At 38.5% G+C, this 25,982-nt stretch overlaps 2 protein-coding genes across 2 annotated transcripts; one reads left to right on the forward strand and one right to left on the reverse strand.

The window, feature by feature from the left end:
• Positions 1–7,945: 7,945 nt before the first annotated feature.
• On the reverse strand, positions 7,946–8,869 carry LOC115412043 (olfactory receptor 11A1-like). Its single transcript, XM_030124341.1, has one exon. It carries the CDS (start codon positions 8,867–8,869, stop codon positions 7,946–7,948), a length of 924 nt encoding a protein of 307 aa, XP_029980201.1.
• Positions 8,870–24,357: 15,488 nt separating this feature from the next.
• LOC115412044 (olfactory receptor 6N2-like) lies at positions 24,358–25,314 on the forward strand. Its single transcript, XM_030124342.1, has one exon. It carries the CDS (start codon positions 24,364–24,366, stop codon positions 25,312–25,314), a length of 951 nt encoding a protein of 316 aa, XP_029980202.1. The 5' UTR covers positions 24,358–24,363.
• The last annotated feature ends 668 nt before the right edge of the window (positions 25,315–25,982 follow it).

Here is a 25,982-nt window from a genome sequence, read left to right on the forward strand (position 1 = left end):
GGTGAAATAACGAGTGGTCTATTTCTGACTGACATAAGTGATCATTTGCCAGTTTTTATAGAACTGGAAATGAACAACAAATTACCTTTACCCAACTATAAGCAAAAACCTTGTCTGGTTAGAACAAAGTCACCAGAAGCAATTATGGCCTTAAACAAGGAATTAATAAATTATGACTGGCATGACGTTTATGTAGATGATGTTAATGAATCATATAATGCTTTCCTAGACATATTCCTGACATTGTACAACAGACATTGTCCTGTGAAAGAATATAGACAAGATTTTAAAAAGAATAAGAAACCATGGTTAACTAAGGGATTGGAAAGGGCTTGTAAGAAGAAAAACAGGTTTTATAGGGAATTTCTGAATTACAGAACGGAAGAAAAAGAGAATAAATATAAAAGATACAAAAATAGATTGACAGCAATTATAAGAACACATAAAAAAGCCTATTATGATAAGTTGTTAGAAATACACAAAAATGATATTAAAGGTACTTGGAGAGTGTTAAATGATATGATTAAAAAAAGTAATAAGAATTTTGCTACATATGTTGTTAAAACTGGTGACACTGTGGTGGAAAATATAGAGGACATTGTGAATATATTTAATGATTTTTTTGTTAATGTCGGTCCTAATTTGGCAAAAGATATTACCAAGTGGGAAAAGGATGATAAAACCTTTGATTTTGCTATTGAAAACAATAATTCTATGTTTCTTGGTGGAGTTTGTGAAAGTGAAGTGTTGGAAGTGGTCAGGAAATTTAAAAAGAAAAAATCCACTGATAGAAATTCCATTGATATGTCACTCATAAAACAAGTGATAAACAGTATCCTTCAACCATTCACGTATATATGTACCAAATCATTTCAAACAGGCACTTTTCCAGAAAATATGAAAATAGCTAAAGTGATTCCGATTTATAAAAATGGTGATAAGCACATGGTGTCAAATTATAGACCGGTGTCACTGTTACCACAGTTTTCTAAAATTCTTGAGAAACTGTTTGTAAAGAGGTTAGATGACTGCATAGACAAATATAGGATATTAAATGATCACCAGTACGGATTTAGGAAAAACCGATCAACATCTTTAGCAGTAATGGAATTTGCAGAAACTATAGCAACAGCGGTGGATCAGAAACAACATACTGTTGGTGTTTTTATTGATTTAAGGAAGGCATTTGACACAATTGATCACTCAATATTACTTCGGAAATGTGAAATGTATGGTATAAGAGGTGTGACGCAAAACTGGTTAAAAAGTTATTTACAAAATAGGTCTTAGTATGTATCAATTGGAAATACAATTCACAACTTAGAAAAGTAACATGTGGGGTCCCACAAGGTTCAGTTCTGGGACCCAAGTTATTTATACTTTATCTAAATGATATTTTTATGGCATCTAGTCAGTTAAAATTTACAATATTTGCAGATGGTAGTAATTTGCTTTATTCGGGAGTAAATATGAAACAAATATTAGAAACTGTGGAAAAGGAATTGAGCAAGTTAAAAAAAATGGTTTGATGTTAATAAGTTATCACTTAATGAAGATAAAACAAAATTTATGGTTTTTGGTGGTGCTAGGGGAAGTGATGATATAAAACTGAAAATTAATGAAATTGAAAGGGTGTATGAAACAAAATTTTTGGGAGTGATTATTGACCATAAACTCTGTTGGAAACCACAAATAGAATATATCAAACACAAAATGTCCAAAGCTGTTGCGATTCTTTATAAAACTCGAGACTTGTTAAGCAAAAAATGTTTGCATATGTTGTATTGTTCACTTGTAATGCCATATATGTCATACTGTGTGGAAATATGGGGCAATGTGTATAAGACTAATTTAGACCCAATAATTAAACTCCAAAAAAAAGCTATTAGAGTCATAAACAAAGCTGGTTATCTCCAATCAAGTAATCCACTTTTTGTAGAATCTGGTTTACTAAAATTTCTTGACATTGTATATTTAAAAACAATGGAATTTATGTTTCGCGTTATAAGTAAACACCTTCCTTTTTGTGTCCAGAAAATTTTTAAGTTAAGAGAAGGACATTATAATTTAAGAGGGATGTTTGTGTTTGAAAAATGTAAAGTAAGAACAAATGTTAAATATCACAGTGTTTCAGTTATTGGTGTCAAGCTATGGAACGAACTGAAGGATGAAGTGAAATTGTGTAGCTCACTGTTGAGTTTCAAAAAGAATTTAATTGGTCAAATTATGAAGGGCTATGAAAGTAATATGATTACAAAATAACTTATTACACTGAATGTAGTATAATTTAAGTTTAAGTATTTATCTGCTGCAACTTAAGGTGTGGACATGGACTAAGGATGTAAATAGGAGAAGCAGAAATAAGCCTCTGGCTTCAGCTTCTTCCTTTTTCAGTTACAAAATGTGTTAATTTTATGTTTGTTTGTTTTTTAATATGTAGGTGTTTTGTTTTGTTGTTGTTTTTTTAATATGTATGTGTTTTGTATTTTGTATTTAACTGAAATAAACATTCATTCATTCATTCATTCATTCATTCATTCAACAACAAATCCTTTTTATGTCATGATTTTATTACTTTTAATAAATTAGACTTTTTTATAATCACTGAGACCTGGCTTTCTGAAGGGGACTGTAGCCCCCTCATCAAAGCAACCCCCCTGATTTTACATACCTTCACCAACCCCGGCCTACAGGCAGGGGAGGGGGGGTTGCTGTTATTTTCAGAAAAGCTTTTAAATGCTCCCCCATCCCTCAGACTGATTTTACCACATTTGAACAACTTGGTTTTAAAATAGATTCTAAACACCCAGTTCTAATCTTAATCTACAGACCACCCAGGCCAAACAATGTTTTTATCCAAGAGTTTGCTGAGCTAGTATCTGGTTTTATTTCAAAATTCGATAGAATTCTTTTTTTAGGTGATTTTAACATACATGTGTGCTGCCCTGCTCAGTCTCTTGCCTCTGATTTTATGGATACACTGGAATCTTTTAATCTCACACAGATCATACAAGCTCCCACACCTTCAAAAGGTCACACACTTGATCTTGTAATTCATCTCGGTCTCAATCCTGACAACCTCGAGCTTAAGGATATCTGTGTGTTGGACCATAAAGCACTTTTATTTAATGTAATCTTATCCAAACCACCTTTTAGTCACTATTTACCCCTTTGTCGTCATACTTTTAACTCTATGTCCGCCAGTCAGTTTTCTGAACTTTTTAATACTGCTTTTTTAACTGCTTTTAATCCAAATATTAACGTAGAGGAGTGGGTATCCCATTTTAACCAAACCTGCCAGACTGTTCTGGTTTACGGAACCAGTTCCATTTAAGGATCATTGAACTAGTTTCGTTTACAGAACTCAGAACCAAGCTGTGCTCTGGCCTCCAAGCCCCGCTTAGCGCCATCAAAGCCCCAGCTCCTGTGGGGCTTGGAGGGGCTCTAAACCGCAGTGAACCGGGAGACCAAGCTGCTCCTCCATGAATCTAGTTCTGAGCAATGCTCTCCATCAGGTCGCAGCTATAAATTATTACAAATTTGCACTCTTCTGCTGTTTATATTTTATTTAATGCTGGTGAATGTCTTTTTTTTTTTTACTTCATTAATGCCAACTCCAACCCGTGCTACAGGCTCCAAGCGCCGGCTCTTGTGTTGAAAGCAGCGGTTAAATCTAAAAGTACAAGAACAACAGTCACCAGAGTCAGTGGCTAAAAAGATGTCATTAAAAACTCTAAAAAGAGCTGATCCACTGCTGTGCAGGGGTTTAAAACCAGATAGAAAGACCTCGAGAATTTTGTGCTTTTCCAGAAAAAAACATTAGTTGTGTGCAAACTGTTTTCACGAGAATTTTTGAGATAAAAGGCAATTTAGAGATAGGCCTGTAATTGGCAAGAACTGCAGTATCTAGTCCTGTTTTTTACCCAAAGGTTTCACTACTGCATGTTTGAAGTTTTTAGGGACTACACCTGAGGACAAACTGCTGTTAACAAGAATCAGAATGGAGGGCCCTAATGGTGGGGAGAACCTTTTTAAAGCTATACCGTATGATGTGGCATTTTTACACTTTTCTTTTGTCATCTTAAAATGCTCCTAATAAGCGTGTGTTAAACTAAAATGTAAAAGAAATCCACCAGGTATTGAAACTCAAAAATGTTTAATTCTCATATATTTCTGATAAAAGTCTGACCAATCATTTTATTCGGTCCGAATAAAATAATTGGCTGAACCTGGCTGAGCCTCCTGTCAATCATCCATTACGGCCGTCCAGCATCCGATCCATTATCGCCGTCTCCACATCCTATATGTGTCCCTCTGAATCTGACGCATCAGTCGCGCTGCTTCTCCTGTCACTGACCACAGTCTTTCTAAGATGTGTATGGATAGAACTCAAATGCTCATGTGGAAGGGGAAAAACGGATTTATTAACAGAAACAACAACTAAGGAGAACAAACAGGAGTCCGATGAATGAAGGATGGAAATAAAAGTCCGGAAGTCAGCTGTACTGGACTGAACAGGTCTGCATAAAGCTCAGCTTTTGAGACGGTGGGACTCATACAGGTACATGTACATGGTGTCACACAGTGTAGGATTATGTAGGATGATAAATGTATGGACTATGAAACCTCAAATGCCCACGGAAAAATTCGCGGAGGCAGGTGGATGATGCATTTGATTACTGAGGGAGGGGTCCTCGGACACACCGAAGTGGACCGGACCTGCCCCTCCGCTTCCTCCGCGCGCATCAGGTGAGAGGAGGCGAGCATCAGAGCTCAGGCAAGGGGAAGTGGGCGGGGCTTTGGAGGGAGGCGGGTTGTTCATGTTCAAACTTTTACTAAGTGCTGTGAGAAATGCCACATCGGTAGGTATAGCTGTAAATAGTCGAGGAGGGACCACATCATTCTGGGAACCTGAGGGCTTCAACTGACCAACAGTCTTCTGTAACAAAGACAGAGTCACAGGTTCAAACCTGTCAAAGACAGAAGAGCAGGACACAGAGACTGAAGTGACATGTGCAGAGGGTGAGATTAAAGCCCTAGTGGAGGCAACCTTCAATGAAGAAATGAAGAAACTGTTCACACACAGCAGGGGTGGACTCCATACAGACAGTCTGGGGGGCATTAAGAACAGAGTCAATGGTCTTAAACAAAACACGAGGCTTATGACAGTTCGACGGAATATCAGAAAAATAGCATCTTTTAGCATCTTTCACAGTTTTCTGATAATGACGCCAGCAGTCCCTTAAAATTTGAAATGACACCTGCAGTTTGTCCCTTTTCCACTTCCACTCAGCTCTAGGGCACTCATGTCTGACAGCACGAGTAGTGTCATTTAGCTAGGGCTCAGATTTAGTCCTAGACTGCCTGGTTTTTAATGGAGCCATGGTGTCTAAAACAGATTGGCAGGTGGAATCAAACCATAAGCTAACTGCCTCCGTATCCTCGTCCATAGACTCAGTGACACCGTTACAAGTCTGACTGAAAACCTCTTAGAACTGCGCAGCAGTGGAAGGGTTAATGATGCGACAGTGTTGGGCAGCAGCGCGAGGTTTAACTGTGTGGCACAGGCAAGAGCACCCTCAAATAGCACGAGCAAATGATCCGAAAATACTGCATCACAAACTTCTAAGTTAAAAACAGGTAAACCAAAAGATAGTTCTGAGTAATGACACCAGAAAGGTGGTTTTGAGCGCTGGCCCTTTAAATGCAAATGAGCCACTTCACACCCCACCCCCCTCCAGGTTGTTGACTGTGATTTCTGTCCCATTCAGCCACTTGTGTTCATTAATACAACCAACAACTGAACATTTTAGGTAATCGGCTCAAAATTTGGACATATTTTCAGTCTGGACTACAACCGCTGCTGCTGACAAACAATTCTGTCGTACTCTGAGAAATGTTCGTCGGAAGTCTTGACCTTATTTGTGCAAATGTCATGATGTAGCTAGTTATAAAATGTAACAAATTAAGCAGGAATTGAAACAGGTTGTAGAAATCCACTCGATTTTTTTGCCAAAATGAATATAAATATGGCTTTGCAGCACCTGGAGGGTTCAAATTCATAGTTTTGGAACTATTAGGGTCCAAATACAAAAATAAATGTACCGATGACTAATAAAAGTGAGTTTAGCAAAAAATGACCCCTTTAATACCCTTTGATCTATTAATCCTATCAATTCATATCAAAAATTGGTGTAAACTACAGTTTGTCATCTTTTCATGGTCATCAGATATGACCCATTTGGACGTTCAGAGGCTCTGTAGTTACCGTGGAAACACCGTTGTCTTCTACACATTGATTCACCAGTAAAACCCAATATAGTTGGATCAGTAACAGTGGCTGGAGACACTGGGTTTATGTTCAGTTAATGATGTATTGTGTGGAAAATTATCTACTAAGTTACCGTAGTAACTTTTTCTTCTGTTTTCTCTGTTTCTGATATTATAACAGTCATCTTTATTCTGAGCTTTTATGAACATCTACATGGTCAGTAAATGTAATACGGGATAACACCTGATTTATACTGATAAAATGACAAATACAGAGGATACTATTATAATAAATGGTGATAAATCACTGAAGAAAGGTTAATTATAGAGAAAATTTTATTAGGGAATTGCGAGACCCAGTGACACAAAAGTCACACTGGGTTTTTATGGGTTAAGTAACATGGGCCATCACTTCTCATTCTGAAGGCCCAGGGCAGATTGGTATGGTATGGTATGATATGGTATGGTATGATATGGTATGGTATGGTGTGGTATGCCTTTATCTGTACAGGGACAGTGCACAACAATACATTGACATAAACAGAGTCAGAGGAAAGGTGCTTGGTGCCAGGTTATAGCATAAACGCTATTTTACACCTGTAGACCCTGGACAGGTTGATGGTTAAAAATAAATAAATGACACAGGTTGGTGAATATAAATTAAAAGACCAATTAATAAGTAATTACAGAACAAGCTTACATATGTCATATCAATCAAACAATTACTCTACAATTGTTCACACATCCCATGTAACATGCTTCATGCACACTCTCTCACTCTCCCACTCTCTTACTCTGCCCCCCCCCCCCCCCCCCCCCCCACTAACACACACACACACACACACACACAGGTTCAAGACATAACATGAGTTCTTGTCATTCAGAACCACATTCAGCCCTAATGTGTAGGATCTTGATTTGATGGTAGTCATTGCTTTGTCAGACGTGCAAACATTTGAAATCCTGTGCAGGTTAGAATCTCTGTTGGCAAACTTCCAGCAACTCACAGCAAAAAAAGAAAAAGGCTGATTTAGCGAGAACGGTCCTACGTTTAGGGACACTGCACTCTCCTCTGGAGGATGAGTGTGTGACTCAAGTAGTTTTTTCTGAGGTCAACGAGACAAAACCTCTCAGAGGAGGAGCAGCGCCATGGGCAATTTTAAAGAGTAAACAGAGATTAGCGCTTTTCAAATGGTTTTCAAAATTTAGAAAATCATATTTAGCAAGAAAAGGACGGTGATACTGTCGACATATTAGATTAGATGAACCCTGGCAAAACATAGAGACTGAAATCTGATTGGACAAAATATATTACATCCACATCCACATACTGGAAGCAGTGCAGCCAAGAGAATAGTCTATAGGGAAGAAATTAAAACAATTTCATGGAAAAAAAAAATTACAATTTGGGTCTTAAATGTTTCTGATTATATTTACACCAGCAGAGAAGGCCTTACTGGTCCTGACGGCCCACCACTGCACTGGTATCAGACCATGTTCATTCAGCAGTGACAGAGGAGGGGGCCAGAGAACAGCAGACACATTAAACATTCTTCCAAATCAGGACATAAGACTTAGAATTGTGTTTCTGTTTACCACTGTTGACAGTTGGTCTATCCTTTTTAGTGAACAATAAATCAATGTCTGATATAAATATCTCACAGGATAAAGAGTATTATTTTTGTGTGATTTGACAAAACAAATTCTTCAAGTGTTTTAAAATTTCTTTCATTTTCAATCCATAAATGATTGGATTGAAAAGAGGATTATATAGTAACATTTGTAAACTCAACACTAAAAGTACTGTTTTGGAATAATTTAATTCCAGTCGAGCTATAACCACATCATACGCACACATACAGGAGAAGCTGAATAAAACCATCAGGTGGGGTAAACATGTCTCCGCAGCCTTTTTCCTGACTTCTTTGCCTCTTTTAGAGGTTATTATAAATATTTTTGCATATGTAAAAAGTACAAAAAGCACTGGGAGAAGTGCAAAGCTAATCAAACAAAACACACCAAATATCGCAGGTACTGCTGAACGGACACAGTTAAGTTTCAAGATGGAATTGTTACAGAAAATACCTGTCAAAGTAAAAGTACAGAGTTTCTTAAAACCACCCAGTGTAACTCCTGCCATTTGAGCAAGAGGCCAAAGCCAAGCAACAAAAAGTAAAATACTCACAGTACTTTTCCTCATGATAGTAGGATACTGCAGAGGTTTACATATAGACACATATCTGTCAAAAGCCATGACTGCCAACAATAAGAAATCTGAAGACACCAAGGAGTAATACATCAAATATTGAAAGATACAGGCTGGCAAAGATATGATCTGTTTGTCTGATACAAAGTCAATCAGTAATTTGGGGTAGACAGCGGAGCTGAAAAGAACAGAGTTGAATGACAAAGCTGCAATGAAAACATACATAGGTTCATGGAGGTCTTTGTGAATCAAAATAAGATAAACAATAATGCAATTACTGCACATTATCAGAACATACACCATGAACAAGATGAAAAAATAAACATACCTGTACTTATTCATGTCTACAAACCCACCAAGTATTAAATATGTTACATTTGATTTAACATCCATTAAAACAGATTAAATGACATGAAAACGACAGTGTCTCACACTGAAGGTTCAGTGACATGTAACCTTAGTCAAACAGAACTGACCTTTAAATACATTTAGGATGAGTTCATCTAGCGGGTCAGCAGTTTCTGTCAAATTTAATTATGCTCTAAGGATCTCATTAACAGACTAAACTACAGTACATGTCAACAAACTCTGGAGGTTTATACTATAGAGATGTTACATTTGACCAAGTGGTGGCTGATCAACAAACAACACTGAATATTTGAGATATTATGATATTGAACCTTCCAAAATAAAGATACAAAGAGCTTCAGAATCATTATAATCTGAGAACCTTAAAAGTAAAGTATGTACCATTTCTAACCCCACTCCGAGAATGAGGAAGAAAACATCTCTAAATGAGTTTTAATGGACATTCAATCAAATATCCATCCATGGGGACCGGAGGTAAAACAAATGTGGGTGAGACAACTTAAAGGGGGGTCTGGGGGTCCTCCCCAGAAAAGTTTGCAATGAGTAGATGCTATTTCCTGTATTCTGGCGCATTTGAACACATGGTTTGGTACTTTTATCTAGCTATAGCAAGAGACGAACTATAGATCCATTTTATAATTTCCCTCAGAGGTTTGACCCAGTCAGATCACATATTTGAAATAGGGCTGGGCAAGTTAATGCGTTATTATTGCGTTAATACATTCATTAAATAACGCCAACATTTTTTTTTTTTATCTCACATTAATGCTGTTTTATTATGATTCATCTTCTGCCCCTGCTTGTGTGTGTGTAGCAATTAGCTCGGCAGATAGACAACAGGTTTCCCAAGAAAAGCCGGATGCCAAAAACTTCTTTCCAAATCTTTTACTTGAGACTCACTGTAAAATTCCAACATACATACAAAATATGTCTCAGTTATGTTCATTGCCTTAGTACATTTACATGGCATTATACATTTAAATGAGTGGGAAAAAGACTGCTAGCTCGATGCTAACTTGAATGGGAAAATCCATAGACATGCTAACGATTAGCATTTACAGATTAATTTAAGATTTACAACGTCTTTTCATCCAGCAACAAAGGTTCACATCAGAGATATTTTATACTATTCATTCTTACAACAACTGAACATAAAATACTCACAGGCAAACGTTTTTCGGGCCATACAAACTGAGTGAAAGAAACATGTCTGTTAGTTCCTTCTTATGTCCAAACATACTACGGTAACACCGCAAGTACAAAACATACGTTAGTGCAACTTATTCCAACCACTAGAGGGCCCCCTTTGCTTGCTTTTAACATTTACATTACATTACATTTACATTTATGCATTTGGCAGACGCTTTTTTCCAAAGTAACTTACAGGGGAAAACCAATCAAATCAATCAAATTTTATTTTATATAGCGCCAGATTTCTACAAAAGTTATCTCATGACACTTTATATATAGAGTTGGTCAAAACCAGACTCTAAGCCAATTTACAGAAACCAAACAGAATCCTCCAGGAGCAAACACTTGTGACTGGTGACAGTGGTGAGGAAAAACTTCAACTTTAACACCTTTAACAGCAGAAACCTGGAGCAGACCCAGACTCCTAGAGGATTGCCGTCTGCCTTGACCAGTTGGGGTTAAAGAGAGAGAGTAAAGGAGGAGAAAAGAGAGAGCGATAGAGATAGAGACAGGGAGAGGGGGAGAAGGGGGGAAGTAGGGGGAGACACATGGAAGCAGTTGAGGATAAGTGAGTGATGACAATGAAGGCAGGAGAGAGGCAGGACTGCAGCTGCAGGTCCAGAGATGATCCTGGGAAAATCTGTGATAATCCTGGGAAAAACCTTATTCCTTTAGCCCTATCAGCCCGTCTGCAGGCTGAAAAAAATTATACTAATATTCATCTACTATAAAAAATATAATAAATCACGACAATGGATGTTTTTTTCAACTTTTGCTCAAAGTTTAGACCCTAATGTTAATAAAAGTACATCAAAAGTGTATTTTAGTGCAAACTTTAATGTTCAAACATGATTTTTAATCTTTGTGGGGTGAAATATATGCAATTAAAAATCTCTGACACGAATGATTAATTTATACATATCGTCAATCCAGCCGAAAAAAAACAGGCAAGGATAAAAAAATTCTAATTTCTCTTTTAGTCTGTTACAGTTTACTCAGGCATAGTAATAGATACAATATTTTAGACAATGGGAGTAGATTTTGTGAGGTCTCTAAATGTCCATAGACACCAAGAGCAACCATATAAACCTAATTATAAGTATTATAAGTAATTCGTCATTTACTTTGGGTATGTCTTTTTAGGCGTTTTTCCCCTGAAAATGTGGTCAGGGTTAAATAGGTTAAAATATTTAAAATGGAATGTCTGACAGTGCTAGGACAGGAGGTGCTCTTGGAAGAGCTGGGTCTTCAGGAGCTTCTTGAAGATAGGCAGGGACGCCTCTGTTCTAGTAGTGTTTGGGAGATCACATGAAACGAGCCTGGATTGTCTTGTACAAGGTTTCGGGACCACCAGACAACGTTCCCCAGATGAGTGGAGTGGTCCCACCTAAGTAGGTAGGAGCAGACCCATTGAGAATTTTGTAGGCTAGGATTAATGATTTGAATTTGATGCGGGCAGCTATGGGTAGCCAGTGTAGCTCAATGAGTAAGGGGGTGACATGTGCCCTTTTAGGTTGACTGAAGACCAGACGCGCTGCTGCATCCTGGACCATCTGTAGTGGTTTGACAACACAAGCGGGGAGGCCAGCACAGAGCCTTGGGGGACCCCCGTGGTGAGACAGTGTACTGCAAATGTGTGCCCTAACCAGGACACTTTGAAGGACCGACCAGTGAGATATGACTGAAACCAGGAGTGTGCATGGCCTGTGATGCCCATGTTTAAGAGTATGGATAATAGGATATCGTGATTGACAGTGTCAAATGCTGCTGATAAGTCGAGTAGAACGAGTACTGAGAACGTGGCTGCTGCTCTAGCCTCTTTCAAGGCTTCTGTCACAGACAACAGAGCCATTTCAGTGGAGTGGCCGAATTATAGCCAGATTGGTTGATGTCAAGGAGGTTATTTTGGGAGAAGAATTCTGTGACCTGTTTGAAAACCGCCCTTTCGATGGTCTTAGAAAGGTATGGGAGGAGTGAGACCGGTCGATAATTCTTCACTTGAGTGGGGGTGAGGGAAGGTTTTTTGAGCAGTGGTGTTACCTGCGCTTGTTTAAATACTGTAGGAAATGTTCCTGATGTCAGTGAAGCATTAATCACATGTGTGATTGGTGCTGTGACAGTAGGGTCGACAGATTGTAAGAGGACAACTGAACATCACATATTATTTTGAAAGTCGGTTGCTCTCGCTCTGTGAATATACGTAGGTAAACCATGGGTCACAGGAAGAGGGGGATGTGGATCAGGGTTGGTTTGCTAATCAGTGTCATCATGCGTTTCAACCAATGACAGCATTTGGGGTGGGCTTAAGACTCCTGTCAGTTACTCACAACTGGAAATAAACTGGTGGGGACATAAACATGGAGAAAAGTACTGGTCTTTTACATGGACATTTTCATTTTAAATGTCTTCAGATGGTGGGCTTGAGAAGGACAAAGTTTGCTCTGCAATGTGGAATAATTTTTTTTTTATCACCAGAGTACTTCAAGTCTGAAATATCACTTAAAGGCAATACACACTGTTGATGCCGGCAACCCCCCCCCCCCCCCCCCCCCGCATATAACTATACAATTAATCATGATTAGTCAGAAATCCACTCCACATCCATTAATTGTGATTATGAATTTCAATTGTTGCCCAGCACTAATTTGAAAATGTTAAAAGTACAGAAAATGATACAATGACTAATTTAGACGATCTCTTCATCCCTTTATGTCTGCAAAAATCTCTGAAAATATTGACTTAATTATGACACAATTACTCCAAACCCAACTAGAAAAGCATTCGGAGAGCACAGACCTCCACCAAGGCCGATCAGTCACAATCAGATCAATACAATATAGATAAGAATGGGCAAATTAGTTTAATTAGAGAAAAAGAGCTGAGAACCTTTCATAATGTTGGTAGACAAAAATTCAAACTTACTTCACTCTCTGTCTGTCTCCTGCTCTGTTGCTGTGCCTCTTGTCCTCTCTGCTGCCTAATGACATATGCAACACTTCTACATTATAGCATATTTCACTTTTTTCTTCTTAACATTTTTTAATCAACTATCTTTTAAAGTGTTAGGCTATGGGGCTCTTACTTTGTGTTTAGGGCCACTAAAAAATGTTTGGATGCCAGAACATTTTCTCTTTGCTGCTACGATATGATTGATGGCTGCACACAAACACATACAGACACATATGCGTGGGTGTATACACACACACACACACACACACACACACACACACACACACACACACAGAGTAGTTAGCATGGTAGATCCCACTATATAATGCACATTTCAGCCCCACCCCATGTCCGGTGTCCGTCCCATCGATGTCCGATTGATGTTGCAAACATGGGACACGGGAGGGCGTTTGGGTGCAATGCCACTGTTACACCACGGGAGGGCGCTATTGTACAAGGAACCATGGGTACAATGCTGCTAGTAACTGTTAAAAGAACATTCTGTCTATTAGTGATCTATAATTCAGTGCTGTAAGAATCACATAATGCTTTTAAAAACAACAGGCGTACACAATGTAGCTTGTAGTGACAGTTGTGTCCAGACCCACTGTGTGATCTGCCCTTTTGATTCATACAGCGTTAGCCTACCTGGGACTCGTTTCTGGGAACGCACCCGTTTACATGTTCAACACAAATGGCAAACTAAAGATGGGTCAGTGGACACAAAATCCGTTTCTGGGCTTGTTGCGTTCGCTAAACCATCGTTTGCTTATTGTTTGTGTTGAAGGGTGTTTGCTAATGGGTGCGTTCACTATTTCACCCAGAACAAATGCCACCGCTCCCGCTGTTTCCAGTCATCTGACAGCATTATGGTTAGAATGAAGAATTATTATAGGCTATCTGTGACACTGGACCTCCTCCCTTACCCTAACGTGTCTGGATGGAGATCCTCACCCTCATCTCACTATAGATGTACCCCTCGGCTGTCTCCATGTGCCCCCCACCCTACTGAATTGAACTGAATTATTTATGCGCATATATCGTGCTGGACGTCTAAGGATGACCCAAGTTATTCGGCAGGTGACTTTATTAACAGAACTCTAAACGGTTACTGTTGGCTGTAACCACGCTGAACAACAGGACAAACAGACTGTATAGAAAAACTCAACTCTGCTCTGTTACTCTCGTCCACTCACACATTCCATATTACTCACACACTGGTTCACCGGCTCCACCCCCATACCGCTCTCATTCATTCATTCATCTCTCAAAGTCACACACACTCTGTCCCTTGATATACTTTGCCCTGATCAATCAATAGCTATCAATAAATCAACGCAGAGAACAAAATTCCCTGAGCAGATCAATCCTCACATGGAAAATTTTGTTTTTATCGCTGCAAAATGTCCATGGGAAAAATCTGATATCATCAAAGATGTTGTCAAACTTCTGTTAAAAATTGTCTTTTTGAAATGTAAATAATATTTAATAGGAAAGACATGACAGAAATGAAGGGAAACGAAGCTACAAGAATATATCCTCATTTTAACGCGGATTTTCGAGATCTGCATTAAAATCAGCCCTGGAACGTGGAACTGGGCAAGCGCAGACTTTTAACCAACTAGCCCAGAAAAGCGCTGAGCTTAATGATTTAAGGAGCCAGAGCAGGAACGAGCCCCTGGGACAGACACGGTCACAGAGTAGTGAAAATGTGGCATACAGAGTTTTGTTGCAACAGAATAGATTTGAGTCAGTAGCGCAGCGTGGCAGACAAGGAAAGAGCAAAAACACGGTATGGCATTTGTTTAACCTGTCTCTCCAAGATCAAGCACCACTGAATGGATTTTACTGACAGTGAGCTGAAAATGCCATCGTTTCCAGATGTTAAATGTGGGTGGGTCTTGTTCCACTCACTTACAATGGCTCCAGCATACATGCATCCTTCCATCCATCTACATCCATTTCATCTGGTGACCCATTCCAGATCCAGGTCCAGGTCGTGGGGGCATCAGCCTGAGCAGAGAAGCCCAGACTAACCTCTCCCTGGCCTTCTCTTCTAGTTCCTCTGGTGGGATTCCAAGGTCCTGGGTCTGCCCCAGGGTGTCCTCCTAGTTGGACATGCCCAGAACACCTCACCAGGGAGGAATCTTGACCAGATGCCCAAACCACCTCAGCTGGCTTCTCTCATTGTGGAGGAGCAGTGGCTCTACTCTGAGCCTCTCACTGATGGCTGAACTCCTCACCTCATCTCTAAGGGTGAAGCCAGCCTCCCTGTGAAGGAAACACATTTCCACCACTTGGATCTGTGACCTTGTCCTTTCAGTCACTACCCATAGCTCTTGACCATAGATGAGGGTAGGAACATATATCGACAAGTAAATCAAGAGCTTTACCTTTTGGTTCAGTGCCTTCACCACAACCCGTACCGATCCACCAGTTGATCTCTCCTTCCATTCTTCCCTCACTTGTGAACAAGACCCCAAGATACTTAAACACCTCCACTCAATCAAATGCAACATATTTAATGCTTGATGGGTTTGTAGACATTAATACGTACAAGTATGTTTATCAGTACATACACCATGAACAAGATGAAAAAATATTGTGCAGTAATTCCATTATTGTTTATCTTATTCTGGTTCACAAAAACCTCCATGAACCTTTGAATGTTTTCATTGCAGCTTTGTCATTCAACTCTGTTCTTTTCAGTACTGTTATCTATCTTCCAGTCTTCAGTAGTCCACTGGCATTGTTACATGGCCCAGACAGGCCTCTTTTTCTTATTTTGACATCTTAGTAATGCCTTTCTTGCCGCAACTTGACATGTCACACAGACTTGCTTAATATGTCAACAATGAAACTGTGTTTGAAGCTTTTGTCCTTGGAGCTGCCTGTCATGCAACCTGTTGACTACCAGAAACTTGCCTTCTGATTCTGTTGTGGTTTTGAGTCTGCTAGTCCACATCCTGTCAGAGTTTTCTTCTGTTTCTGAGTGCTTTTTGATGGTGAAGGAGACTGTACTCATTGGCACTTTGACTTTCTTTGCGATTTCTCCGGAGGACATTTTTAAGTGTGACAATGGTTTGTCTGTCTTCCATTGTTAATTATCTTTTTCTCACCATTATTATAGCATCACACTACTTTCTGCAGTACAATACAATTCAAATAAAGCTGTTAAGGGAATGGAACAACAGTGCGTTCCAACGCTACTTTTCGACAGACAAACTTTATAAGTAATCAAGAAATGTTGGGATTCATCAACCTTCACTAGTGCAGAGTAACTTCAAGTTGTAAACCTATTTCTTCATTCACCTTCTGAACCACTTTATCCTTATAGTGCTGGAGCCTATCCCAACTACGTTTCAGGCAAAGGCAGGGTTCACCTTGGAGGTGTCTCCAGTTCATTGCAGGGCTGACATACAAAGAGACAAACAACCAATCACTGTCACATTCACATGGGAAACTCAGGTTAACCTTCAGGAAGAAATCCTCAACAGTCTGTGTCATAGAGAAATGTTTAGTAGTTTCCTCAACATCAACAACTCCCCTATTCTTCCCTGCCCTGAGGTTAAGAGTCTAGATCCTAGATAGTACATTGTTAGGGGCCTGCACTGATGTTGTCTTTTCAGTCCTATGTGAACTGAACATCACCCGGTCCACATATTTCAACCTGATCTCAGCCTACTAAGCTCTTATCTGTAAGATAAAACTGACCATCATAACGGTTCAGGTTTGGACTGAGGAGGCCTCTTCAGCACTACAGGGGAATTTTGAGGCCACAGACTGGAGAGTCTTGAAAGAGGGCACAGATTTAGAAGGATACACATCATTTGTCCTATGTACAGGTATACTGATGCTGTCCTAACCTCAAAGACCATTTAGGTTTTTCCTCAATAAATATTCGTCTGTGGATCAGCCACCACTTGGTCAAATGTAACATCTCTATAGTATAAACCTCCCGAGTTTCTTGACATGTACTTTAGTTTAGTCTGCTAAAGAGATCCTTAGAGTGTAATTAAGTTTGACAAACTATTATGTGACATAAACTGTTGGATCTACTAAATCGTGGAAATGAATAAACCGTAAATGTATTTCAAGGTCAGTTATGTTTGACTAATGTTCCATGTTAATGAACCTTCAGTGTAAGACAGCGTTGTTTTCCTGTCACTTAATAATATACATCATAATAATATGCATTATATAGACTAAATTACCATTTATTTGCAACATAGTATAGAAAACTACTACATGATCAAAAACAAATTAATTTTATCAAAAACTATGTCTCTGTTTTGAATGTCTGGGGTCGCCAGAAATTTGTGATGTTAAAATGGGGTCACAAGCCAACAAAGGTTGGGAACCACTGTCTTAACTGTTGTGTTCAAGGCATTATAATGTGAGGTCTATTAAAAATGATGAAATCAAGTTCGAGGATACCAAAATGGGACGTCTGAATTACGAAAGAAAAAGACACCAAACCCAAACTTTGTAAGCATTACTGATTCTATTCTCAGATTTTCTCATTGCATTTTGCTGATCAGTGCTCAATAAATTATTGTTTGCTTCAGATTCTACTCGTTCCAGACTGAAGATGCTCTCTGATCCCTCGTCAAACATTTTCTAAAAATGCAGTGGCAAAGCAAAGGAATTGTTTAGGCCAAAGTTTTGACTCCCAGTTGGACATCCTGCCAGTACTCAAACAAAGCCCCTTTTTCACTAAAGGATTTCCAGGGTTATTTCAGTACTGGCTTAGGACCAGCTCTATAATCTTAGCCTGGCCAAAAAAACTGGTTCCAGACTGGCACTAACTCTTTGCTGGACTACAATGGAACTCAGATGCCAGGGGCTAGAGGGGGGACAATTGTGACCCAAAGACCAAGTGAAACTTTTTTTTACTGTCATATTTTAAAAAAACAAACAAACAAAAATACAGCTGTGTGTAGGTTTGTCTAGCACAGCTAAACAAAAAAAAATGTGTAGCTCTTCAGTCGAAGAAACAAGTGTCCATGCAGAAAAGTCATACAGCACACATTTGAAAAGAATCTGCCATGATAAAGCTGCTCTCATAGTAGAACCGACAGTACTCAGCACTCACTCATACTGACAGTAAGCAAGCCAAATTAACTTTCGATAGCCACTGATGTTAGTTGTTAGTTAGCAACTAATGTGTGCAGTGTCAGCTGTCAACACACTAGACCCAGTCAGCCAGTTTAGCTGCTAACCAACAGTGACAACAGTGTTATCTTAGCAAGTCCTTCTGAGATACGATGCTGATACTGGTGTCTTTACTATTAAACGTGAAATCTAATGGCAATAATGTCTCTAAAGTAAGGCCCAGTTTACACAAGAACGCTCTCGGGTGAAAATGACAAAATATTTCATCAGATGTGCTTTACGCAAAAAAGTGAATCCATCTCCCAGAGTGGAACTCTTAAAAGCGCTCCACTCTCACGTTACCATCTAAAGAATTGAAAGCACAAAACTGTGTTTTCTCATCAAGTAGACTTTACATCACAGGCACATGCCAGTACATGAAAACAACAACGCTGGATAATTTCTCTGCGACAGACTTTTAAGTTGCCCCAGCCAGTCTAATTAACATCCAAGAGTCATTTCAGCAATTGCCACGATTCTTTATAGAGTAGTAGAGAGCAGAAAAGGCACATTAACTACTTTAAGCAAATTATTGATGCACCAATACAGCGGAGGTAAACCAGACACCTGTGGATGAGAACAGGAAGAGAAGTACAAAGGTTCTACCCTGGTTGGTCTTAGTGGTGGTGATGCCACCTAGCCACCTGGTGTGCATACTATATTGATAAATGGGAAATTGCACATGCTTTTGCATGTCCGTCTGTATGCAGATTTTGCCTCCAAAACACACATCTAAACGTGGAACTAAAAGTGAAAACACAAATTTGCGTTTTCAGTTCAGATCGTTACCATCTAAATGTAGCTTAAGAGTCTGGTCTAGATGAGCTGTAATGGGAAACTGTCATGAGATTACTTTTGTCATGATTTGGCACAACATTAACACATGTAGCCATGTGTAGCTTGTGTTGATTTATTTTCATTGCTGTGGATCACTGAGGTCTTTAAGATTCATTCTATATTAGAACCTTGTTATAATTTTCTCAATACCTTTGTTGGGTCAGTATGAAGTACAGAAAATAGCCTCCACTGTCTCACCAGGGTCAGTAGTATATTTCAGAAGTGCTTGCTGAATAAAGTTGTTTTCAACACAGTTAAAACGGCTCTGACCACCCAGGTCTTGTGTTTTACAGCTAATGTGGAATATGGGCTGGCCTGCAAACCATCAGCTACCTGTTACTGACAACAGCTAAAGTGATAACACATGCATAACATCAGCAAGTTTTCAGGTACGCTCTATTTTGTTAAATAAAGAACAGATTTGACATTTGGTGATGACTCGTCAGCTGCTAAAAACATAACACTAGAACCACCAACAATGAAGTACCTCCTAGAATCAGAGGCAATTTCTCATAGACTGCAAGGGAAGCCCGGCTTCCCCAAAAATTAGAAAATTAAATGGTTAAATATGTACGGTTGTGTTGACATTTCATTAACTACAAATGTGTTAGAACACGTTCATCTCAAAGACAAGTTCGTTCAGAATCAGCTTTACCACAAATCAACGGACTTGATGTTGTTCACTTCTCATCCATTCCCATTGCGCTGTTTTCTCATACGATCTATGGTCAATGCATTTGCCCGTAGACGCCTGGCGTCCATGGACTTCAATGGGACTGAGTTGAACTGTTTTTTTCACTGCCTCAAAACTGGACGGTAATTGGATAAATGCCACGATATTGTCCCGCCCCCGGATGCCTGGTGTCTCTGGGGGTGAATGGAGCTGTGGGCAGAGCTCGGCCGGACTGGACGCTGGGATTTCACATGCTGATTGGAGGATCAGTCAAAAGGCTGAATCCCGTTTGATTGACAGCTATTTTCAGATCTACTCCTTCACTGACACAGTTCAGTTTAATACCGTCGCGCATTCTGCTGTGAAATCAGAGAAACTACTACGAAATTACTCGTTCATTTCTTGCACTGTAAATAAAACACATTCATTGTACTTCCTTGTTTCAATTTAACATAATTTCAATGTTTTCTTGTTTCAGTTACATAATTTAATCATTTCTTGTTCAACTTTTATATCGTTTTGTAGATAATTAAATCAATCATACTGTCGGCTAGGTCGGAGTGAAAGGAGCATCTGTTGTTTAAAAAGGCTGAAGTCTTACACCCACAACGCAATGGGCCAAGGCCGTCTAAGCAGCCTAGCTTTGCTGGACATTGAGAGGACACTGGTCAAGTTCCTGGAAAAGATGCCTACTTGGTACAATAAGGTCACTGACAAATTTCTTAAAAAGGAACGGAGGGCCGAATTTATGTTTAAATAGCAACAATTTTTTTGATGTAAGCCGACAATGAGCTTCCCCTGTCTGAAGGACGAGCGGCTGCCACTGCCTAGAACTGCCATGTGGTCATTTTGACCGTGCACCACTGCAGGCTTTAAAGGGTTGGTCTCCTTTCTGTACCTACCTGGTCCACTTTCATTGACTTACTCAGAAATAGTTGAAGTTTTGATTCCAAGAAGAATCCATCTTATGATGCCATGTATTTATTTTCTACAACTATCTAAACTTCCAGATGCTGCTTCCATCACAGTTTGCTTTGCTATCTCTTCCCTGACCCTGCCACCTCATTAGCAACATTGGTTTCACCTGGGACTCCCTGCTGTCCACTCTCTCACCTGTCCACACCTCATCAGGCCTACTCTCCTCACCTGCCTGCACAGATGCTGCACATTCCCCAGTCAGCCTAGTATGTAAGCCTCACTCACTCTCCAGTCTTTGCCAGCTACGGGACTAAATAAGACTGTTTTTAATAGGAAAGCATGAAACAGGAAACTGTGATAGATATAATATTCCAGAGACTGTAGAGCATGTGATTATAAAATTCACAAAAATATAAAAGAGCAAGAAATAACTTGAAGAGGAAAAGAATATTTCAACATAAAAGATATTCCAGCAAATCATCGGGAGATAAAGTCATTAAGTATCTGATACATTATTTAAAAACAACAAAGATTAGCAATAGAATATAAGGAGTTTTTTTTTTTTTTTACACTTAATGTAATTTGTATTATTATAGCATGTAAGCCATTAGAGGTAATTCACATGTGAAGGGTAGCAGAAATGCACAAATAATGTTTGCAGTCGCCATTAAAAAAAATAAAGAAGAAGAAGAAGTCTTTGCCAGCAAGGAGCCTGGAAATGGCCATGTAGGAACAGGTGTGATTATCCCTGAATTTGGTATAGCCATATGTAAAAGATTAAGTAATGATCTGTCAGTATTCACAGCAGAACTGACAGCGATAATTCTGGGAAGCTGACTACCATTACACCATGAAGGCAGAAGAATACTCCAGTGTCCTCAGGGAAAGGGTTATTGAAAAGTACAAGTCATGGGATGGATACAAAAAATTTCAAAGGCATTGAACATCCCCTGGAGTTCAATGAATCAATGATCAAGAAATGGAAGGAATATGGCACATGTGTGAGCCCAGATCAGGCCGTCTTCGTAAACTGCAGTGGATAGAGGAGGTGAGGCCTGACTCATCTGCTCTGACTCAACTGCAGCACTTAAAAGCTTAAAATCAAAAGAAAATGCCAGAGATGGAAATTAATATCATATTATTGAGACTCCAAAGATGAGGAATTCTGGTAAAATTTTGCTGGGTTCCAGTTCATGTGGGGATAGAAGGAAATGAGAGAACAGACGAGGCAGCAAAAAGCGCCTTAAAGCTAAATGATGCTAATGTTTTAAAAATATCATTTGGCAAAGGGGAGGTCAAATCCTTAATTAAAGAAGCAGTTTGGAATGTATCGCAGAAACAATGGGACACAGATAAAAGAGGCAGGCACTGTTATAATATGCAAAATGATACCATATGATACACACCCAAATCATGATACATAGCGATTAAGCACATTCTGATTCAACACATTCCTTCTAGTAAAAAAAAAAGAAAAAAATGCAGTGTAATTCAATTAGCTTGAATCTTCATTTATCAAATAAAACCATGACTTTTCACAAAGTGGCTTTTGCGCAATTTCAGAACACGTGCTTCACATACAGTCACCTGAAAAAGTTCGGACTCCCCCTTTAAATATTTATTTCCAAAGTCATTTCTCTGCATGTTTCTGATGCTCAACTTCTTACTCCCTCGCCAAATAGATATAGTGTTTGTAATGTTGGTAATACAGGAAGTTGTGTCACTTTAGGAGACACCTGTGCAAGGTATTCTCGGTAGCGCTGTTTGATCTATATTTGTATTGTATTTGATCTGTTTAAGGAAGTATCTGTGGTATGTACGGCAGTATTCAATACAGTTGATCGAGTAAAAAGTACATGTTCAGAAACCACACGTCGTCGCTTCCTTCAAAGTCTTGTCAGATTCAGGTACAGACATTACAGTATTCATCGGTGTCACAGTCCATCCACGGAGCTCAGACTGTTAGTGTGCAGTGTACACATCTGCGAATCCATGGCGCACGTTAACATGGGTCTGAAGAAAAGAAAAACTTTACCCAAATAAATAATAACACTTTTAAATCCAAGTAAAAATATATTCTATTGAACGGATCAAATTTTATTGATACAAATATTCAATAACCGATGCATCACGATATCATTCAAAACATTTAATTTACTCGCAGATTCTTTACCAGTGCCCTCGGATTGTGCACACACATTTCGGTGTATCAATATGTATCGGATAATCTTCCCATCCCTAATATATATATATATATATATATATATATATATATATATATATATTATATATATATATATATATATTAGGGATCTTCCCATCTCTAATATATATATATATATATATATATATATATATATATATATATATATATATGTATGTATATATTAGGGATGGGAAGATTATCCGATATATATGTATCGGATAATAACTGTGTCCCTTCTGCAGCACTTGCCATATATGGTGTGATTGGTTTGATTAATTTTGCAGTTATACCAGTGCTTTTTGTACTTTTTACATATGCAAAGATATTTATAATAACCTATAATAGAGGTAGAGAAGTCAGGAAAAAGGCTGCAGAGACAAGTTTACCCCACCTCATGGTTTTATCTTTATAGATAAACCAGGGTTTTAACCATTTTCTTTAGAGAAAATATCATGGTTTTAGCTTTTATATATATATATATATATATATATATATATATATATATATATATATATATATATATATATATATATTAGGGATGGGAAGATTATCCGATATATATACACACACACACACACACACGCATACATACATACACAATGTAATGAACACATAGAACAGACAAAATGCTCTATTCGAAGAAAAAAAAACTGATTTGGCCAAATCCTTCTGAGTCCAACAATCTGAGCTAGAAACTGACCAGTGAATATGTACTTGTATCTTTTACCCAAGATTCACTAGCAGAGGGACCACTCACTACGTAGATTCACCACTGACACACCAACGACTTGCACATAGAAATCAGTGAATGGAGGAGTATTACCTGCAGAGACACTGCTCTCTTCCTCTGTTGTCTTTGTTCCTCTTGTTGAGCTGTGTTAGAGATGATTCTAGATGTTGACATTCAGGTAGTGAACTTGTATCTCCAGCCAATCTCACGCTGTGTGCCCAGATCCCAACATATAAAAACTTGTGTCAGTTACCGCATTTCTGCCTGAGAAACAAAACTCAGAAAGTTACACACACACTGGTCCTTCAGCCTGTTCCACTGCCTGTTGACGATGCTTACAGAAATAATATGTTTCAACTGTTTATTGCTCCAGTTTGTGGAAAAAGTGGGTGTGTAATTGTTAGAATAACCCACAGTGAATGAATGAAGACAGGAGGGGCCAAGTTTGAACATTTCTGTTGAACTGACAAATGGGTCATACTTTACTTTAAAGGTGCTTCTTTAATACAGATTTATTAAGTAGCACTTTTTATCTTGTTTTGGAAGGTACAATATCATAATTTCTCAATAAATATTCAGTGTTGTCTGTTGATCAGCCACCACTTGGTCAAATGTAACATCTCTATAGTATAAACCTCTAGAGTTTGTTGACATGTACTGTAGTTTAGTCTGTTAATGAGATCCTTAGAGTGTAATAAAGTTTGACAAACTATTATGTGACGTAAACTGTTGATCTACTCAATAGTGGAAATAAATAAACCCTAAATGTATTTAAAGCTCAGTTCTGTTTGACTAATGTTCCATGTTACTGAACCTTCAGTGTGAGACACTGTCGTTTTCATGTCACTTGGTCTGTTTTAATGGATGTTAAATCAAATGTAACATATTTAAAATTTGGTGGGTTTGTAGACATGAATAAGTACAGGTATGTTTATTTTGTCATCTTGTTCATGGTGTATGTTCTGATAATGTGCAGTAATTCTATTATTGTTTATCTTATTTTGATTCACAAAAACCTCCATGAACCTATGTATGTTTTCATTGCAGCTTTGTCATTCAACTCTGTTCTTTTCAGTACTGTTATCTACCCAAAACTACTGACTGACTTTCTATCAGAGAAACAGATCATATCTTTGCCAGCCTGTATCTTTCAATATTTCATGTATTACTCTTTGGCAGCGTCAGATTTCTTGTTGTTGGCAGCCATGGCCTTTGATAGATATGTGTCTATATGTAAACCTCTGCAGTATCCTACTATCATGAGGAAAAGTACTGTGACTATTTTCCTTTTTCTTGCTTGGCTTTTGCCTGTTGCTCAGATTGCAGGTGGAGTTTTACTGGGTGGTTTTAAAAAACTCTGTACTTTTACTTTGACAGGAATTTTCTGTAACAATTCCATCTTGAAACTTAACTGTGTCCCTTCAGCAGCACTTGCCATATATGGTGTGGTTGGTTTGATTAATTTTGCAGTTATACCAGCACTTTTTGTACTTTTTACATATGCAAAGATATTTATAATAACCTATAATAGAGGTAGAGAAGTCAGGAAAAAGGCTGCAGAGACATGTTTACCCCACCTGATGGTTTTATTCAGCTTCTCCTTTTTATGTGCATATGATATAATTACAGCTCGACTGGATTCCAATTTTTCCAAAACAGTACGTTTAGTAATGAGTTTACAAACAATATTATATAATCCTCTCTTAAATCCAATCATATATGGATTAAAAATGAAAGAAATTTTAAGACACTTAAAGAAGTTGTTTTGTCAAATCACACAAATAACACTTTGTATGAGTTGTTTACATTAGACTTCGATTTACAGTGTAATAAAAAGGACAGACCTACTGTAAATAGGTGCACTGTAGTGATCTTTTTTTTTTTTTTAATTTCTTTGGAAGCATGAGTAATTTGTCTACTGTTCTTTACTTCCCATGCCTTATATTTTGCAGAATTAGAAAACAAAATGATGTGATATTTCTGTTTTGATTAAATATACTGCTTCAAAATACTTGTTGTAATGGTCGTCCCACTGATCAGTGCACAGAACATTACAAAATGTACAGTCATCACAAGGTTTAGAGGTTCACATGTACTGTATCATAGGCCTGTTAATAGCCACTTTTACACACAGATCCCGGAAAAAAGGTGAGATGGTGATTCCACTTTTTTGCCACCACTGACCACAGCCAAAGGAGTAACAGAGGTGAGACAGGCTGGACTTTTACACAACAAACCTGTGTTCTGGAATAAAAGGGGCGGTGACGCAGTGTGTAGTGTGACATATTGAGGTTTTGCACACGTGTCACATGATCACGTGGTTTTCTGTTTGCGACGCCATATTTGTAGGCAGGCTTTCCTTGGATCATACAATTGCCCTTTGTTGGTGATATTTATCTTTCTCCTGTGTAGATCTACTATAACATAAAGCTTTAAGCAGTGTGATCATGGTAACCACATGTGTTGCAGTTGGTTGCAA

Source organism: Sphaeramia orbicularis, chromosome 21 (assembly GCF_902148855.1).
Source record: "Sphaeramia orbicularis chromosome 21, fSphaOr1.1, whole genome shotgun sequence".
Taxonomy (NCBI): domain Eukaryota; kingdom Metazoa; phylum Chordata; class Actinopteri; order Kurtiformes; family Apogonidae; genus Sphaeramia; species Sphaeramia orbicularis.

Coding starts and splice junctions, on each gene's coding strand:
- LOC115412044 (XM_030124342.1), top strand. CDS start 24,364: ATGGATGTTAAATCAAATGTAACATATTTAAAATTTGGTGGGTTTGTA.
- LOC115412043 (XM_030124341.1), bottom strand. CDS start 8,869: ATGGATGTTAAATCAAATGTAACATATTTAATACTTGGTGGGTTTGTA.